Below are 19,515 nucleotides of genomic sequence, written 5' to 3'. Positions count from 1 at the left end.
AACGCCGGTACATACGCACACGCATACGTTTTATCTCGACGTGTGCGTATCTGTCACACGCGTGTATACGTCTCGTCCCGCTCGCGATTACGCGTTGCGTAACGCCGACGTACCGTCGATGCGCGTGATTCACGCGCCTGTGCACGTAAATGCGGTATCCGAGGCGCGCCGAGAATATCGCGCATTCGAAAGCGATAGAGCGGCGAGATTTACGTGTTTGAAAACGGCGTGAAAAAAAAAATAACACGGAGATCTTGATAGAGACCGAAAAATCATGTTAAGCAGGATCGCGTGTAGCGATGCCGAGATATATTAATAAAATTCGCGTGGCACTCGCCGAGCCGGTTGGAGAAACACGTCTGACATTCCGCCGTTTTGTCTTTCACGCCTGATTTGTATTCCGCAAGAAAAGTGCGAGATTTCCTGGAAGGCGCGGGGATCCGGAGCGGGCGCTTTATCGGGTTCGTATAGTAGATCGGATACCGAATGTAACTCTATCGGCCGATATTCTGTTACTCGGCGTCCTTGGCGATAACGCCCGTGCTTTCTTTCATCCCGCAATTGCGCGTCACTGCCTGTCCTTTTACCACGGTTGCTTGGGTCTAGTTTCGTATCTTGAGAGCTCGAGTAGGAAAAAGAAAAGAAAAGAAAAGGCGAAAGAGAGAGAGAAAGAGAGAGACAGAGACTGAGAGAAAAAGAGAGGAGGCGTGTAAGCCGCGTTGTGCTTGTGTGCTCGGAAATGGTCGACTCGGCTGTGCGACGACGAAATGAATGACTTCGGCATTGAAGTAAAAACTGCGGTTGAATCCCGGCTGTCAGTAACGCGAGTAAGTGAGGTGTAATAAATGTGTTTCAATTACCAATCTGAGTCCGCGTTAACGGATCCTGGGGAAGATTGCTCGTAGCGTTTTTTTTTCTTTTTAACCATGAAAACGCTCGATCGTGCATGTGGCGCTCTTATTTCTTAAGCTTCGGCGAGAAGGGAGGAAATTCCGCGAAAAGTTTTATTCCGCGATATAAATATAAATATCCATAAGATATACTTTCATTTCAATTAACGTAATTATTTTCGTACCTTCGAGCAATTAAAACTTTTTTGCGCGGCTTAAAATTAAAATCACTTAATAAGTTTTATTATTAAGCGCTTATCCACTCTCCAGCGACGAAGCTCCGAGCGTTCTTAATCCTTTGTGCACTCCTGTTTACGAGGACCGCCGTTTAATGGATAAATGTAATACGATGCTTTGCATCTAGATTCTATGGTGTATTAAAGCACGCTGTCTCTTAATTTATCTTTGCGTGAAGGAAAGTGTCTTCAATTCGGTTCTCTTTCTTCGCTTCTCTTTTTAGAAAATCCTTATTGCATTAATTTGACCGACTTTACGAGAAATAAAAGTTTATTAAGAAACAAACTTCCATAAAGCCGCATTCATACTTTTTTTCGTATACTTGGTCCGTCTATTTATATCGAAAAGAATATGCAGGCAAATGGTTAATAACGGAAACTCGCGGAAGTGGGATTTGCGAAAATACAAGATTCGTTTCAATGAAGTACGAATCCGTTCCGTGGCGGTGTACCGGGAAGAGCCGCTGAAGTTCGCAAACTGCTGACAAGAATTTGTAGCAGAATTCGCTGTTGGTTAACAAGCTGTCTGGGACAGCGAAAAACTCGCTCGCTGTAACTTCCTGAATTAGAATTCGTCCTTTTCTTGCAATAGGAACTGGAATTAACGCCGTGGACAAGATTGAAGGCGGAAGTAAAAGTGGAATTAGGAATCTGCCCCCTTGAACTGAAATTGGCTTATATGCTTTCGGGCTATGCTTTCGATTTATAGACTGAAATCGAGTTTACCTAGCTTTGAGACTCCGAGGCAAGAACTCCATATAAAGTATACGAGCGTGCCCGTTTCCCTTCCGATCGTCGAGTCGCGGGAGAGAAGATTCGTTGATTAATGAAGACTATTATAATCCAGTTACGTAATAGGATCCTGCAACCGATTGTAAGTTGACGTTATGGCGTATCCGAGTATTGCCGCGCAATAACAGTTCGCCTTACTAATTTTGCGCTCCCATTCCGAGAAGAGAATTAACAGTTCGCCCACGATACATTTCCTAGTCTCATTATCTGCTGCACCTTACATTAGCGCGTCTTCGCTCGATGATCTTTTGCTTTCATTGTTACATTAACCGATTAGCTGTTGAAGATATATACGTCGAAAAAAGAGCGACGTATGTTCGGAATTGTCCTTTTCTAGTGAAATCACCGTTTTTATTTGAAAATCTACTGTTTGCTTCGTAAACATATGGTGTGACAGTTACGTGTCAACACGAATAGGCACGGCAGATGTTACTGAAATAACGCGAAGCTTACTCGGGATCTCTCTCTCTCTCCCTCTCTCTCTCTCTCTCTTTCTCTTTCTCTCGGGGGATAACCGGACTACGTACTACAAGACTATATACTTTTCCGCGAAAGCTGCGGGCGAGGAAAACCGCGATATAGAGATACAACGGCAAACAATACCTTCCGGGCACGCCCTTCCGAAGCTGCGAGTTTGCGTAACGCATGATTCATACGTATTTATATCCAACCTGGATACATTGTTGATATATAGTCACGGTGGCAAAAGACACGCTCGCGAGCGCGCGGTGCATATAGGCAATGAATCAGTGAGCGGTGAGGCGTGAGATTTGCGCTGTTAATTTGATTGTCGTTACTTTATTTGCCTTTCTCTCTCACGAGAGAACGCAGCAGCCGAGGCCTCTTGCGGCTTCGAGATCTTGTCATTCGTTGATCTCCGACGACTTGCGTAAAATGGCTCGTTCGCACGAAGCCGTTTCGTTTAGGTCGCTTAGTACTTGACGACGCGCAATATATCATTCGGCAAATATTTGACTGACGTTATTGCGATTGTGTATGAGCTACATTACTACATTAGTTACGTAAATATATATTACGTAAATATATTCGGATAATCTTGTCGCGCGTAATACGCCGACCTTAGTCGATGTAACCAACTTGTTCGACATGCATTTATGCCGCTGCCATTATTTAACGGCCTATATCACTTGGAGAAATACTGCGGTACATTTTTTGTAACTTTTCTTCTTTTACGCAACGACGCACAGCGTTATTTAACAACTGTCAATGCTACCAGTTGAATAGACAGATATATATTCACGTTCGTATATTTACATCTCGATTTCGATAAAAAAAAATTTTTTTACGCTTGTCAAAAGCTTCGTGTGGAAATAAATTGTCCCACGATCGCCGATCGAAAACAGGATAAACGGCGCGACGTAGCGCGATAGAACGCGAGAGTTTGCAGCATAATGCAATGTGGGTGTTGCATACAAGGACGCCACGATCGTCTCGTGTAATTCCAGTTGGTTATTCAAGGAGGAAAAACACTAGTTAGTATTGCGCGCGTTGCCGCGGCGAAACGCCCGCGCCGCTGCCGACCGTGTCGAAGCTTTAATTTTATGGGCCGGCATAATGTGAATTTATGTGACTTGAACGCTGCGGGGGAACGGGACGCCGCCGGACAAACAATCGGATCTCGTGTGGATAACAATTTTACTTCGCTCCAAGCACATTTTATATAATCGACGCGTTTCTACGCTAACCATCGTTCTTCTGCATTCCGTTGCACTTATCTCTAGTTAGATGTTCGCGCGACGTCGACTTGTTCGTGCACAAACGATACGATACGTGTAGGACAATACGTTACGTTGTACGTTACTATACGAGTCGCCGTTTTATCCGGAAGCAAGTGACATACGACGGCAGTTAATGTTTAAAGGCCTTTCGCGCCGGGATTGATCCGAATCGGCCGAGCTATAAAGAGACAAACGCGCCTCGACCGTACGATCTTTCCATTTGTCTTTTTTTTATGGCAACTCGATTGTACCCGGCGATACGCGGCTACTCGGTAACGACGCGTTTCTGCAGCGAGGGGGCACGTGCCCCGAACACGACGGGCGCCCGGGAGATCGGCCGGGGGCCCTATCACCTGTTGGGAGGCAGGTGCGGGCGGCATTAAGTAATGGGACCGTTGGAATACGCACACCGGCGCGCACCGGAAGAGGCCCGAATTCCCTCGAACGAGAAATACGGTTCCTCCTGGAAGGACCGTTCGAGATGGCGGAGTGAGCGGCGGTCTGGAGAACCCGAGTACAGGTGTGCGCGCCCTTAATATCCTTCTTCCTTTGATATCTTGATGTACAACGAATATTTACGAGAAATATATTTCAGGAAGTAATTTAGAATTTTTTTTCCTATCAATTTATTCATTTTCTGTCATTACGAGCAACAGATCTTTTAATGGGAAAATTGACGTGCAAAAAGAGTAAACAAAAAGGTTAAAAAAGGTTAAAAACCTGTTACTTTCGTTCTTTTTGTTAAATCTTATTTCTCACACTTGCTTACAACGTTTATCGGTTTATTTCGTTTATTAAATCTGCCACTACTGCTACGTACAACGAATCGACCGTCGGTGCATTCTCCTTCCGCTGGAGCTAACAAGCTTGTTAGAACACGATTTCCATAATCTGTAGCTTTCGAGGGATGAATCTGGGTCAGATTCCGCGGATAAAATTCCCTCAAACTCATCATGTCGTCAGGCAATCTATCAGTAACCCGCTCTTTAAGTTTACTCGCTTACGCGAGAAAAATTCGCGCACGTCCTGCAGATTAAACTGCAATTAGATTAAACGTAATTCGAAAATGATATTACGCTTTGCTAAGTTTCTAGTTTTGCTCAGTTAAAATCGATCTCATTCAACAACGTTGCCGTCTCCCTAGCACGTAACATATCTCGATTTGGGATAAAAATTCCATCAAAGAAAAGTCCATTCGTAATTGAATAAAATTTATTTTTCCTTCAAGTCAAGCGAGTCGCGGTGATACAATATAAAATAATTATTATAAAATATTGTAACATGATATACGGGAGAGACGGTCTTTTTCGCCAATTAAAATGCGACGTAAAATGGTATTAATGCCCCCCCCCCTCCCGTGTGCATACATAAAATTCTCAGTGATGTATAAAACTCGCATTATCTTAATTTGCGAGAAAAACGTGACTAAGCACGTCCACCATTATTCACGAGAGCTTTAAGTGTTATAATGATCGTTACCCCCTGCAAATTGCAGCATAGAAAAGCTTCTTTTCATACTTTCAGCCCGCCGAGTGACACGAAAAGATTCATTATTCGAAAACTCTAATATAATTTCAATCGCCGCAATTTCACTTAGCGCTCTCGCAATTATCCCACCGCAAGATGTTAATCGAGAAAAATCACGTGTATTATCGCTAATTGCAGCTTTATTGATCGGGGAAAAGCCGAAGGCTTGATCGCCGAAGGCGTATTGAGCGATGTAAACGGCACCTATTAAGCAATTAACTGTATATCTCCGCGGTGTCATCGGTGTCATAATCATCGTAAATCGCCGGTACTGAAACACCTATTAATCAGGAATTCTATATCGTTCGCAACAGCGCTTTCCACGCTGCGGAATCTGAGCCATCCTATGTGAGAAAGCCTTACCTAATGGACGAGACTCGAGAGTAACGAACGAACAAAACGTAGGCAAGACGCGATAAGCCAAGCATGGCAAATTAATCGGTGAAATTTAAAAAAGTAAATTTTTGTCTCCCCGCTGCTATTTATTTTAACCATATCGCGCCATACAAATTAGACGCGATAAAGATACGATGATTTAATTGGCGACACATGACACCTCAGGAAAACCGAAGAAAGCAAGGAAGAAAGAGATTGCCAGATTATTTTTTTTTCTCTTATCTTAAAATCGAAACGTCTGTATTTTGTATTTATGTATTTGTATTAAAGTATTTATTTTTTATTATATAATTCTCGCTTTAAAACCGTCCCGCTCTTATTATCAATTTAACTAGATTATTTGTTAAAGAAGAAGTCGCGAAGCGTGAGCTGATGACACTTGATGAAAGATCACAAATGATCCATTGGTAAAATTAAAAAAACAAATATAGATATTATCTTTCTGGATCTTTATACTTTTTTACTAATATAGGATGTTATTCGATATATAATTTAAAGTGTCATACTCATAACTCTGTATCGACGACAATCTCGAAAGTCTCGCGCATGTCTCTTTCGTACTTTTACCTCTCGGATTCTCGGCATAAGAGGGTAATAAACTGTGATAAATAGCGAGCGACAGTGACGCGTTCGACGAAGAATAACATCTCGGCCGTGTCGGCGGAGACGTAGGTACATCCGATGCATGTACGCGCGGCACACATGTACGCGGATATGTCGCACGCGCGATATTGTGTTTGCCCCGGTATAATTCCACTAGCGTCACGGTGATAGCCGTGATAGTTGCATCATACGCGGGCATCTCTCGTCAAAGTGTTTCCTCGACGACGAGACCGATGTTGGAGCGCGTTTGACGAGCGCGCGCGCGATCGACCTGACGGATCGATCGATCGTGATTTACGGTCCTCATAAATAATGGCGATGCCTTCACGCCTCCGCGCAATCCCGCGGGAATGTACATACAGCGAGGCAGAGGGGGACGAGAGGGAAAGAGGAGAGAGAGAGAGACGATCAAGTCCGCCGGCATGTTGAACGGTCATCGATCCGTCAAATTGTCGATTCTCTCCGCCCGCGTCGTGCGGGGATTGGGGAACACTCTAAGCGCGCAGCGCAGGATGCGCTGCCTGTGCAGCACGTGCGTGTGCGCGCGCGTTACTCGTAGGTGGAGAGGATATTCTTTTTTCCGAATGCGGCGTTCGATGATGTTACGGCGATGACTCGGCCGGAATGTGGCTGTGCCTACGTCTCTTCGACAGATGAGAGAGACTTGACACAGATCCCGGCGCGGGGCGCCGCGGGGGTCTAATATTTAATAGGGTCAATCAGAACAGTCGTGACACCGCAGCACTTTTTAATGATAATTGATGGTTGTCGCCCTTCAGTGATTTATAATGTTTATTAAAGAAATAATCACTGTTAACGGTTCTATAACTGCTCTTAATAGACTTTTACGATCGGAGATAAGTTTAAGTGTTCCTTCAGACGATCAGAGAATCGTCGCACGATTAGTTTACCTCGATTTATTAATTAACAAAATATTTTCTTTCTGTTTTAGATGACGTGAAAGCATGCCCGTGAAGAAAATACTGCAAGGATCATACATATGCGCGACAGTAATCGATGATCGAGCACACCATGTGGAATAAAGTAAGAAATCCGAAATAGTTTACACATTATCAATACGATTTCAGGTATTACGTTATTAGTAATTACGATTGAATTAGAACGTTGAAATCCACGAAAATCAGAATTGCATCATAGATAATATTGTTCTCTCTTGATTAAACCGATCTGTATTATAATAGTAATCCACATTTGTAGGGGTGAAATGCGATTGCAGATGCCGGAATTGATCTAATACATTCGCGGCGTTCGATTGCCGCAAAACGCAATTAATTGTCGCGACTTGAGTAATCATTTCTACAACGGTGAAACGCTCCTGCGCGCGATGCCCCACGTTACCCATTATTGCTACCTGATTAATATAAATGATATTAATATTGATGAGAATGCAGATACTTAATTAACTCGATATATTCAATTAAGCCCCGGCGCTCCACCGGCGGCAATTTTGCCCAAAGTTCATTTTCCGCGAGCCAGGGCCATTTTCCAGTTTATTTAGCCGATAACTGTTCCGGTGCGTCGCGGCCACCCTATGTAAATTCGGTTACGGCCGCCATGAGACACCTAACCGCACGAACGAGTGCGCAAATAACGCAAAAATATATATTCAATAAAGCGAAATGTGTGTGCGGTTACGATTACAGCACTCATGATCCTCGGGGGACTCGATGGCTTCCAATTTGTTGACCTTTCATTGGTATCGCCGGCAGACAAATCGCGAAAGATCGAATTTTCACGTATATATTCGAAAGCAATTATTCGTCTGTCTCTGACGCGCGGATTTTTAATTTTTTCTATTTTTTTTTCCCCCTAAATGGATAATCGGATCTTTCTCTCTCGGACCCCTTAATAATTCTCGCGGCGCGAGATTTCTGACCGTGTCGCCTCGGTTTATTATTCGTATTCCCCGCTCTCGGTGATTCACGCGGTTTAGAACCACCGAGGCACACACACGCACACACCTGTCCGTAATAAAATTCTGATTTCGATGCCGGCGTCAACCCACCCGGGGTTGGCAAAAAAGGAAATAACGACAGGTCGCATCCGCGGCCGGGATTCGGGCCGAGACCGCCGCCGCGCGTACGTCCCCTCGTAAATTCACCACGAAGCGCGCACCCTTGTACCCGGCGCCGATCGGCGAGAAAATAAATTCCCCGGGATTGCAACCGTACGATCGGGGCTCGTGTAAAAAGGAAAAAGTTTCGCAAAAAAAGAAAGGGAAGAAAGGGAGAAAATTACGCGCGCTTCGCAGTGGACATCCTACTCTTCCACTCTCTTTCTCTCTCTTCTCCTCTCTCTCTCTCTCTCTCTCTCCTCCGCTTTTTGTACGCACGAGAACGGCGGTGGAGCATGTAATCGGATTTCAATGACGATACGTTAACAACATTCGGCCGTCGCCGATCTCGTCGCGTTGTTGGTAAGAAATGAGATTACCCCCGAGGAGAGAGGGGGGAAAGGGGAAGGAAGGGAAGGGGGATGTGCATACGCTGTTACGCCGAGCTCGAGTGATGCTCCGTCTCTTCGATGTATGAGGATCGATAATATCGGGCCAATCGGTATGCAATTGAACCTGATAGCGAGGCGCGCCGGATAATGTGTGAAAATCTAAGCCACCGTCGTATCGCGCGAAATAGGGTGTTATTTCTGTAGCGAGTATGGCGGGGATTATTATCATAGTCTCTCTTTTTTTTTAATGGAACTCAATACTGTAAATGCTCGCGATTCCGAATTACGTTTCTCCTTGAAAAGCTTTAAAATGGACAAAATCCGTCTGAAAGATAAACATATAATAACTTGTAATTTCCAATCTTGATTAGCAGAGAACATAATTAAATACAATAAGAAAGGTCTATCATTTTTCAAATGGAGAGCGGTAACAGGAAAATAGTACGCGCTTTTTCCCGAGCGAAACTTCAACGTTCGTCGGAAAATAGCGCTTGAACGCTGTTAAGACTTGAACGGGCGATCAATTCAACTTCGAAATCAAAATGGAAACCCGCACGGCACCCGTGGGAGATGTTCCCGTTGTCCAGAGGTCGAAGTGCATCGATGCGGAGAAGTGCAAAGGCGAACGAGCGCGCGAGCGAAGGAGGAGGGAAGGAGGACGCCAAGTGGGCGGTGGGGGGGGGGGAGGAGGGGGGAAGAGAACGAGTGAAAGAGGAACGAGAGGAGAGAAAATCTGTGAAAGTGTGGCGATGTACAATTCGCTTGTTCGAGCGACTGCGCGGACTAGTTTCCAAACTGCCTGCAGCCCCGCTTTAAGTCTCTCTCAATGATCCCTTTGTTTAGCCACGGGATGGCCTTAATGATCGCTTGTCCCCGGTAATGTCACATTTTGTACGGTTTTACACTCCCTTCCCTCCTCCCTCCCCCCGGTTCTTTAACCATCGTCGTCCCTCTCTCTCGTCGGTTTCCCCTTCTTATTGTGTCGCGACGATCGAGTCGCTCTCGTCGAGAGAGATGCATGCCACTCGCCTCCTTTCTCAGCCATTTACAGTCTTCATCATCACTAACGTTCTAAACGCCGTCGTTGTTTCGCTTTCAGTCCCCCTCTCGCGCGTCCATCTAACCCCGGTAGCTTCCTATCTCCTTAACAGGTCTAGAACGATGCGCGATGCGAAACGTAGAATGAATGCGAGCCCAAATGTAGAAAAGAATGTACAATCTAAGAAATATTTCGAAGATTGAGAAGATGAAAGAGAAAGGAGAAAAGTTAAATGTCTCTAGACATTTTTCGCCATCAGATATAGGTTTCAGATTGAAAGTTCACGAAGTAGACATAACTATTACTGATACACTAACAAAATAATTAATTGATTTTCAGTAGCGAGCGAGTTTAATTCCGCTTTGATTTAAAAATACCTCGAATTTCTCCGACGTCTCACGTGCGTAACACAAGCGTTGTTTTTATAAAGTCTTGGCCAAAAGTTATTAGGCACTCTATATTTAAAATAAAGTTTTTTCAAAATAACATTTATTTTTGGAAGAAATAAAACATCGCTTAGCTTAGCTTCAACAACTTTCTTTAAGCTAATTTATTAAATAAATTTTAAATAATAAAAGTCTTTCCTGATGGTATTAGATTCAGTATAATGATCATGAGGGTGTCTAATAATTTTGGCCAAGATATATAGAGTTTCTCTAGGATCGAAAGGAACGGTTTGTTATTTTGCACCACGCTTTGTATAAAAAATTCTACGACAGGTATTCCGCCAGCGCAGCGATGCTTAGATCGCGCTCTCTCAAATTTCGGTCCTCTGTAAGCATATATCCGCTCCGTGAGCGAAATCTCTCATACATTTTGCGCATACTTATCGCGGATTTGCCGGTGGTGCCCTTCCCCTCGTTGCTATACGTACCTACCCCTCCCGTTCCCTTAAACTTTTCATAGCCACTCGTTTTTCTCGCTCTCAGGGCAAGCTTGCACGCTCGCCCGATATTCTTATGTTAAGCGACGCGAAGTGCCGTCGCGAATAAATTGCGTGGATAATTGCGCGGAACGGTTTTGACTAAGCCCACGCGGAGTATAACGCGGATACGTCCCATTATGTCGTGAAGATATACGCGCCCGGAAAGAGATTTCAAGACCTTCTTTTAATTGACTGCGACCGTTTACCGTTATAATCAAAAAGATTTAACCGACAGAAGCTTTATTGTTCCTTGAACTAATGCTACATAAATTACCAGGGTACCAGAGATATTATCTAGTTTATCTATTCAAATTAAATTCCAACATTTTCACTAATAGTTTCATTTTTGAAATTAGCAGATATTTAAATTATTTTACTGATCAATCTACTAACAGATAAACAAGAACAAAATTAATGCGCTGCAATACTCTATTTTCTGCCGCATTCTGCTAGGTTTTAAAAAAAAATTTGTAGCGCCGAATTCCGGATATATGTTTCGACAGTCGCCGTCTGTCGCGCGTTTTACGGCGATTCCGCGAATGTACGAATGGCTGGAAATTCCGAACGCGACGTCGCGATATCGCGACTTTGATGCCAAGTATTAATCGTCGGGAATTGCTCACGGGCGGATTGCGCGCGGGACGGCCGTAAAGCTTATTCGCAGCAGTAACGGATGTAGGGCCTCTCGTTACAGTTATTTACGTATGACTTTACTGCCGTGTCCGTATATAGCGCAGCCAATATTTTAATCCCACGGGCAAACCTCCCTCGCACTTCGCCGTTTTCTTCGCGAGAGAGAGAGAGAGAGTACCCGCGTTCCATCGCGGACCATCTGTTTTCTCGTTACGTAAGACTCTATTCCGACCGATTATCTACTGCGCCGCTCCAATATGAGCAGCGCATCGCCATCGGTGTGAGAACGGGCTCTACAGGATGTTGCGGAACAAATAAACCGTTCTTACCAACGTGAATGTTATCGCGATCTTTTCTTAATGAATCACTCTTGATAAGCGGTTATTATTAGTCCCGTCTCATTAAATCATTAACATTAAACGTTTCGACGGTTGAGAGGAGCTGGAATTTAAATCTTAGTTATATATATTAACATGAAATTCAGATAGAATTAGTTGAAGACAAATTGAAAGAACGTTTTTGCAAGTTTCTGCAATCTCACGATAATCCTTCGCAGATCGTTCTGATAATGAATTTTGTCCATTTTCCCATTTTGTTAAGGAGATCCCGTAGTGATATTTTTGCTAAAATTTTTTTATTGGAAGAAATTTTTGAATTGGCTTTATAGAATTGCAAAACTCTTTCACACAATTAAAGTACAAAAATCTAGAGTAGGGCAATCGATTTTATATCAAAAAATTATTTTTGCTATAGGATCCCCTTAATAAATACAATAATTATGTATTATGAGGATAATCGTAAGAATTACCAAGAAAGAATCAACTTCGAGTTAGTCGATCTCGTTTAGTCTCTCATTTTTTTTTTACATCCCAATTTTTACGTTTCATTGAATTTCGGTTATCGCAAACGCCGCGCCGCGCTTTCTCGCGCGTCCTCCGCCGCATTTTCGAGCCCGGGGAATCCGGAGCGAACGACGCAATTCAGCGGCGCGCAGCTCGAGGAACGCGAAGGAGAAGAGAGCTTAAAAACGGAGTGAGAGAGCGAAACGGGGGGGAGAGGAACGGTGGAGGCCGGAGAGGACGGACGCGGCGGAATCGTGCCGGCACTGCCGGCTGTTCTCCGCGCGCGGGATGACGTCATAAAGCTTATTTATACAGCCACACGTGCATGAGGCGTGTGGTCACGGCGTTGTCGCGAGTGTTACCTCCGCGCGCGCGCGGCTAGAGCTCCGAAACGCCGCGCGACGCCAAGCGCGACTCGTGCGTGTGATTTTCTTTTTTCCCAATGCTTCATCGTCCTCCGCGTGCCGAGGGGTGAGGTAGAGAGGAGAGGTGCGTCTCCACACTCTCCACTCACGCACGCGACCTCGCGCTCGCTCTGGGACCGCCTCGCTCTCCCGCGCGACACGATTGCGTCAGGCCGTTATAACGTCGCGTTACGAAATCCTGGAAAATCTACGGGTGCGCGCGTTTGAAAATACGCCGAGCGGAAGCGGCGCGGCTGGATGGCGACGCGACGCGCGACACGACGAGGAAAAACAATAACGAGCCCGGGGGAAGAGTGAGCCGGGAATGTGCCGGACGCGCGGAATGGCTTCGATAAAAATATTGCGTACGACGGAGATGACGCAACGTCCCGCGCGCCAAACGAGACTTATCACAGAGCCGGTCTAACGACGATGATGCAAGCGGTGATGCAGCCTGCATTCGGGTCTCTTGGGGATCAAATTTTTCATGTACGATTAAGATGATTTAAAAAAAAAAAGACATTTAGGGATATTAAAAAGGAATTAGGACGTTTGTAGCTTTTATTTCTTATTATTTTTTATTTTGTTACATTTTATTGAACCAATTCGTTATCATTTATTTGCGAAGCGTACGTCGCGAATGCTAACGATCGCTCGAATCATTTTCTTTCCTTGCATTGAAAAAAAAAATTTTTTTTTAAGTCATTTCTTTTATAATATAACAGTTGACTTCGTGATAATTTTTCTCTCAACATTTGTGGACTGTATTTTCAATTCGTTCGCGTTAGAGAAACGGAGAAACGTCATCGGCATCTTCGGCGGCATTTTGCGTTATGATTCAACGAGGCGGTCTAATTCTGTAGTATGACTGCTCGCTGCGCTACGTGTGCGGAATTCGCTCGCGCGCGGTAGGAACCGCGTGTGGAAGGTCCGTACGCGACGTGATGGTACAACAAAGTGGCACAATGTTTGGGATAGATACACGCGTTGTTAGGTGCCGGCGCATCGTCGTCGTCGGTTGGAGAGGTTTACACGAGGACGCCATTCCGCCGCGCGCGCGTCGAAAGCCGCGATTGCGCGTTTCAGTATGTGGAGCATTGAGACGAGCTCCCCGACGTTGTGTCGCATCAAAGGAGCGCGATTACGTCGTGCATACAATGAAATCTACGTCCCCTTCAGCGACCCTCGAGTACGTCGCTGCGAGAGCATCGCTACGCCGAAGATTACGCGTCCCGAATTCTGAGGACCGCCTATCCTCTCCCCGAAGTTGCCTAACGGCGCGAAGGGTCTTTCCGTAAAAAAAAAAAAAATACTGAGAACCATACATGTATTTCATAATGTAACACTGTAATTTTGTGTATCCTGTATTTCATAGTGTAACACTATTAACACTGTAATTTCATAGTGTCAAATTATACTCATTTGGAATGATTTTTAACCATTCCTGTAGGTCGCCACTGTTCCTACTCTATATGTCGTTAATTTAACTAAACTTAATGAAGTTAAATTAATACTGTTTTGTGTTAAAATAATAAATTTCGACACACATGGTAGTCAAAAATAACAAAACGTTATTTAACTCAAGATATTGGTTTAAATATCGTCTTTTAACATTTATAACAGTGAGTGTATGAATCTCCGAATGCACGTAAAGGTGCGTCGCGTTAGCTCGTTTCTATCGGCGCCGACCCGCGTGTTTCATTAATTGGCACATCAAACGCGGATATCATCGCGGTGATAAACATCTCCGAAGAAGATCGACGAGGTGACGAGCGGGCGGACGATTTCGCAGAATTTCGTAATCTAGGTCGTCTTATTTCTTGCGGGGAAAGAGAACACACGTGAATCAAGCAAATCATATTTTCCTGAAGCGGATTCTTAGTCCACCCCCACTCTCTCTCTCTCTCTCTATCTCACTCTCCCCATCCGGCAGTTCGCGGAGCGATTATGTTGAAATAACTCGCGGTACGTGCGCGAAAAAGCTTCCACGACTCGGCGATGCTCGCCGTTGGCCATAAAGCCGGATAAGCCGAGTGATCTATTTCGCGACGCTGAAATGGCGTCGTCGGACTTTAGCGTCGTCCGGACGGCCGGATGCGCCGTTTTTCTTATTCGTTTCCGTCTCCTCTCCGCGTCTCCGATCGATCGATTGCTCCCGTATGGGGACAGTCCGAGGCGCGCGAAAACAAGACAAAAGCGTATACATCATCACCGGCCAGGTGAATCCTCTCGCGCAGCATCGTAAATAATAATGCTAATAAGATCAGCATCGATCTGCAAATTCCCCCCTTCTATTTCTGCTCGCTACTTGCTTATTTATCGGTGGATTTTATTCCCCGGATATTTTATGAGGAGGCTCGCTCACCGATTGTCCGATGGACTCGGAGTCGGTTTTCTCCTCAGCGGAAACAGCGACGTGAATTTAAAAAGAAGAATCAAGTAAGTAGGAAATGTGTCACTATAATATGGTCGAACTGAATCTTTTGTGCCTAATAATATTATTCGTGTGAATTTATGTACATTTTTTTCATTTAATTAGCAATTTGTTTAGTGGTTCTAAAGATACGTATTAATATTCGGTGTTGTTAAATTGATTATCAATTTATTTATGTGATTGTACTTTTCTAGCTTCAGCTTGATACTGTGTTTCAAGAGCGACAGTAACGGCGTAGTTTGCTAAGCGACAAAAATGTAAAAAAAATATTCACGCGAATAATATTACTATTAGATACAAAAGATCCAACCGTATAGTGGCACATTTTCTATTTACTCGATTGTTATCGTAAACGGCCATGACTCACTTAATAAAAAGAAGAAAATTGTAAAAAGGATATGGAGAGATAAATTATTTCCTTTCGCGACTCCTCTCGGCTCTTCCCCGCGACGTCGCGTGACAAAACGTAGAGTCCACCTGACGTGATGATATCGTGTCCCCCCTCGCGCGAAAATAGTGGACACACGCGCTCGCGGGCTCTTCGTCTTCCTCGTCGTTTCCCTCGACGTTTCCGTCGTCGAGCGGAACACTTTCCTTCGCTGCACCGGCAACGGCGGCCTCCTAATGCATATAACACGCTTATCGATCGGCGCTTGTCTCGTCGCGGATTACAAAGAGCAGTGGCACATGTGCGAGGCGAAGCGCGCGGCGTCGTTAGTAACGTTGCCAGCGGAGTCGCGCTAATCCCTTTCTTTATAGGAATTTTCGGAGCGCGACGCGACAATAGAGGAGCATAGGGGCAGGGGGGCTCGTAATCGGCGAAATTAAAGAATTACGATGCGCTTTCACAATGCAATTTTGACCGTTGACTCCCCCCGTCCACACGTTCCCATATAAAGTTCCCGTATATAAAGTCGAGCGAAGTTAAACCAAGGGATAAATTTTACATATTTTATAAATTATTTCTTTATATATCATATATAATAATTACTAGATATTATCACCACATTTTACAAGTAGTAATATCCCACAATATTAAATCTTAATAGCAATAAGAATAAATTATTAATTTTTTATTGGATCTCGGAAGTTTACGGAGAGAGCTCTTCGCTTTCGATCTCATAATTGAAGAGCCATCGCGCTTCCTCCGTGTTTTAATCAAGGAAATATCGGTTCCAAGACGTACGAGGGATTCCTCGATACTCGGTGAGACTCGCTCGCGAAGGGGGATAAGGGATTATTTTGGCGGATGATACACGCGCGCTCGGGGTGAGGGTAACACGGCTCGCTATTACGATAGTAATTACACGCGCGGGACACCCCGTGGATAATAGGTCCACCAGCGCGGCCTCGTCCCGCCGCGTCGCCCCCCCGTCCGCGACTCTCTCCCCCTTTCTCGACCTCCTCTCTTCTTTCTCCGCCATGACGACCGCCACTTTAGATCCATTGCCCTCCGCGTCGTCTTTCCCGTGCCCTCGCCCGTTGCCCGTTGCCGCCGCCGCCATCGCGGGTATTAGTTTCAGTTCGGGAACCCGGCGCGTATACTCCCGCCGCGCCGTACCGCCGCGCGGCGGAGCGGAGAGAAAAAAAATCGGGTCAACCGTGACTCGGCTCGACTCCGACGCGGTTCCGCTTCTCTCTCTCTCTCTCTCTCTCTCTCTCTCTGTCTCTCTCGCGTCTCTCTTTCTTCCCGTCAGCGCACGTAGCTCGAAGGATGCAATTACAATACAATTATCCCTCATCCTCCGCTTGCCTCCTCTCTTCTCTCTCTCTCTCTCTCTCTCTCTCTCTCTCTCTCTCTCTCTTCCTCTCTCCTGTCTATTTTCCAGATTTCGAGGGTGCGATTTCTGCCTCGCGAAACTACCTGCGTTAAGGAGGAATCGCATTAAACGAGAGAAAGAAAGTCAGACGGAGGGAGAGAGAGAGAGAGAGAAGGGGGAGAGACAGGAAATGGGGAATAACAAGCGGCGAGTGCTTGTTCAATCGATTTCCATTTCAATCGATTCGTTAACGGACCTTTTTTCGCGAGCGCAGTCGACTTTAACCACCGCAATCCCGCTCCTCTTTGTTTTACGAGCTCGCGAGATTGCAAATGGTTGTAGCATGACTGTAACGCATTTAGGGGTGGAGATCGTTAGGTCTTATCGTCGAGATTTATCCTCATTTCATTCCGCGCGCGTGTCGATACGACGCGTATGATTTCTTACTTCGTCGTCTCTCAGCTTCTGCAGCAAGCACCGTACGGTGACCGGTTTCACTTGGATTTACGAGCTTTCGGGGGCAGTTTTGCGCTTATATATCGATCCTTCAGATAGCAGTAAATTTCCTATCGTTTTAAAACGTGGGGATTATGGATTCACGATCCCCTTTCCCGATTTCCCAGGTGGCCGCTATCTGTATTTCCTCGTTCGCTTTTCAACGAAACGACCGTTCCCGACTCGAATGTTTTTAATTTAAACAATCGATTACTAATGATGAAAGAGCTTTCGAATACCGCACTCAAATTATTTTGAATAAAATACTCGACGCGTTCCGCGAAATTGCACGGTTCGCCCGCCGCGCGCGACAACGACGCGCTCTCTGCCCGTCGCCGTCGCCACGCCTCGGTCGAATGAAAGCGTAGAGACGTTAATGACAATAATAAAGCTTTCAACGACGTCTTTACACGTCGTTAATTCGCGCACGGTCGAAAAGCGAGGATCGGCGATTATAACGGGGAAAGAGAGGTAGAAAAGAAATAGAGCGGCGAAACCGCAAACTCGGTGCGATTTGATAGCCGTAACCGGCCGGAAATACATTAGAACCGGACGCTGGGTCAACTTCCTGTCAAACGCCGGCACGCCCTTTTTTGCGCTCGTCTCAGTTTCAGTCTCTCTCTCTCGCTCTCTCTCCTTTCCTCCGGATCCTTTTTATGAACGCGAACGAACCACGGAACGGAGTAGCTTAACTCTCCGGTTTTGTTGGCAAAACGTGCATCATTATACCGTTACATAACCCACGGACAGCTATTTCCGATGCGCATTAAGCGCCTTTGTATACAGGATGTCCCGAAATTACCGCGTGATATTTTACAAAAGAATCCTCTGAATTTCAGGTCAAAGTTCAAGTTACTTTAAATATCTCGGTAGACTTAATAACACAGTTTTGCGTGAAGGGAACAATTACTCCCGAGTTTTTACAAGGAAATATACGCCCTTAGAATATTATTTTATTACGCCTCGCAATATGTGCCGCGGGTCTTGTAACTTGAAACACGTGTATCGCAAACGGAGTCGTAATAACGGGGAGTAATAGCATGCAAATGTGCAAATAATACGGGCGCAACAATAATCAAAAGGCAATCTTCGGGTATTGATGAAGCCAGTTCGAAAATTAAATGGGCGCAGAAATAATCTCGTTCACGCGGGAACAATTGTTTTGCCGAATATACGATATAAATTCGGCCACACGCGCGCGTGTAAAATGTAACGCAGCGAACCGGAAAATGGTGTCTCGAAAATATTTCGCAAAATATCGCTCCCGCCACCCGAACGACGGTCGATCGATCATCCCGCGTAGAGGTTGCGGGGAGGGGTCAGGATAAATGTTCCATCAAACCCGCTTATAAGCGTTTTTTCGACCGTTTCGCTTTTCGGTCATCGCACTCGTTATATCCAACACCTGTGCAAAACCTAGGCGCGTACTTGAGAATCGAGAATCGGACTGACAATGGGGATTAGCGAGGATTGACGCCGACAATCGGCCTGTTAATATTTTTTTTATTATTAATTTTGATTATTCGATTAATTTTTCAAATAATAAAATAGTTTGATAATTTTATAAAAGTATTATTATTACTTTATTAAAGATATACCGACTCGTGGATGATATTTTGCTTCAAGTTCTTGGGTTTCCCGAAAATACATTCTGTATTTCGTTACGAATATCTTGAGAGGAGGATGCGAAACCACCTTTGTTTGCATCCGTTAACCCTAGCCTCGTGGAAGATCGATGGGTCTCGGTTGAAAAGCGGAGAATCGAGCGACCGAGTCACACCAGGAAATTCGATAGCGATTTCGCCGAGCACGGGAGACGAAGGAGGCTCCTGAGGCCGCGATTCTCAAAGAATTTCCGGAGTGCGTGTCCTTTTGAGCGACACTTTTATCGGATCTATATGTCTCGATGGACGGCGATTTTTCTCTTCGACGGCCGAGATTCAGCGCGCGTGTGTATGCGCGAAATATTGTAAGGAGCCGAAGCCCGATACTCTTAAAATATACGATGCTTGGAGACGCTTGGCTGAAAAGTGCATGCTTTTATCGGAAATTAATCGGAAAATAAGTCGGCGTTTTTGGGTCGACAAAATCGTAGCTAGTAATATCGATAAAGTATGAAATTTTAACAATCTTCCTGTCGCGATGACAGTCGCGAGTTAAGTCATCGCCAGAAGAAGGTCGATATGAAAATCCGTTCGCGAAGCTGTCATTAAAACGGAAATCCACGCACACAACTGGTACAAGTTCCTAGTGTTGTCTAGGCAAACAGTCGAGCCGAGCCGTACACGCTTCTGCCGGCGGAAGTGGTTGGAAATTAAAATAACGCCGCGCGTC

General features: G+C 45.1%; 1 protein-coding gene across 16 annotated transcripts in view; it reads left to right on the top strand.

The window, feature by feature from the left end:
* The window catches only part of LOC139775650 (uncharacterized), a 131,255-nt gene that overhangs the window by 108,264 nt on the left and 3,476 nt on the right, over positions 1-19,515 (top strand). For all 16 annotated transcript variants that reach the window (XR_011718898.1, XR_011718897.1, XR_011718893.1 and 13 more), the window contains one exon: positions 7,136-7,227. Coding sequence is in view for 3 of the 16 variants with exons in the window: in XM_071711839.1 (XP_071567940.1) it covers positions 7,136-7,144 (9 nt within the window). In the remaining 13 variants the exon portion in view is untranslated. The remainder of the gene's footprint in view (positions 1-7,135; positions 7,228-19,515) is intronic.

Source organism: Temnothorax nylanderi, unplaced genomic scaffold (genome assembly GCF_030848795.1).
Source record: "Temnothorax nylanderi isolate EJ_2023f unplaced genomic scaffold, tnyl_v1.0 TNYL_tig0005_pilon, whole genome shotgun sequence".
NCBI classification, from domain to species: domain Eukaryota; kingdom Metazoa; phylum Arthropoda; class Insecta; order Hymenoptera; family Formicidae; genus Temnothorax; species Temnothorax nylanderi.
Note: the sequence above shows the minus strand (reverse complement) of the source record. Positions and strands in the feature narration are given on the sequence as shown.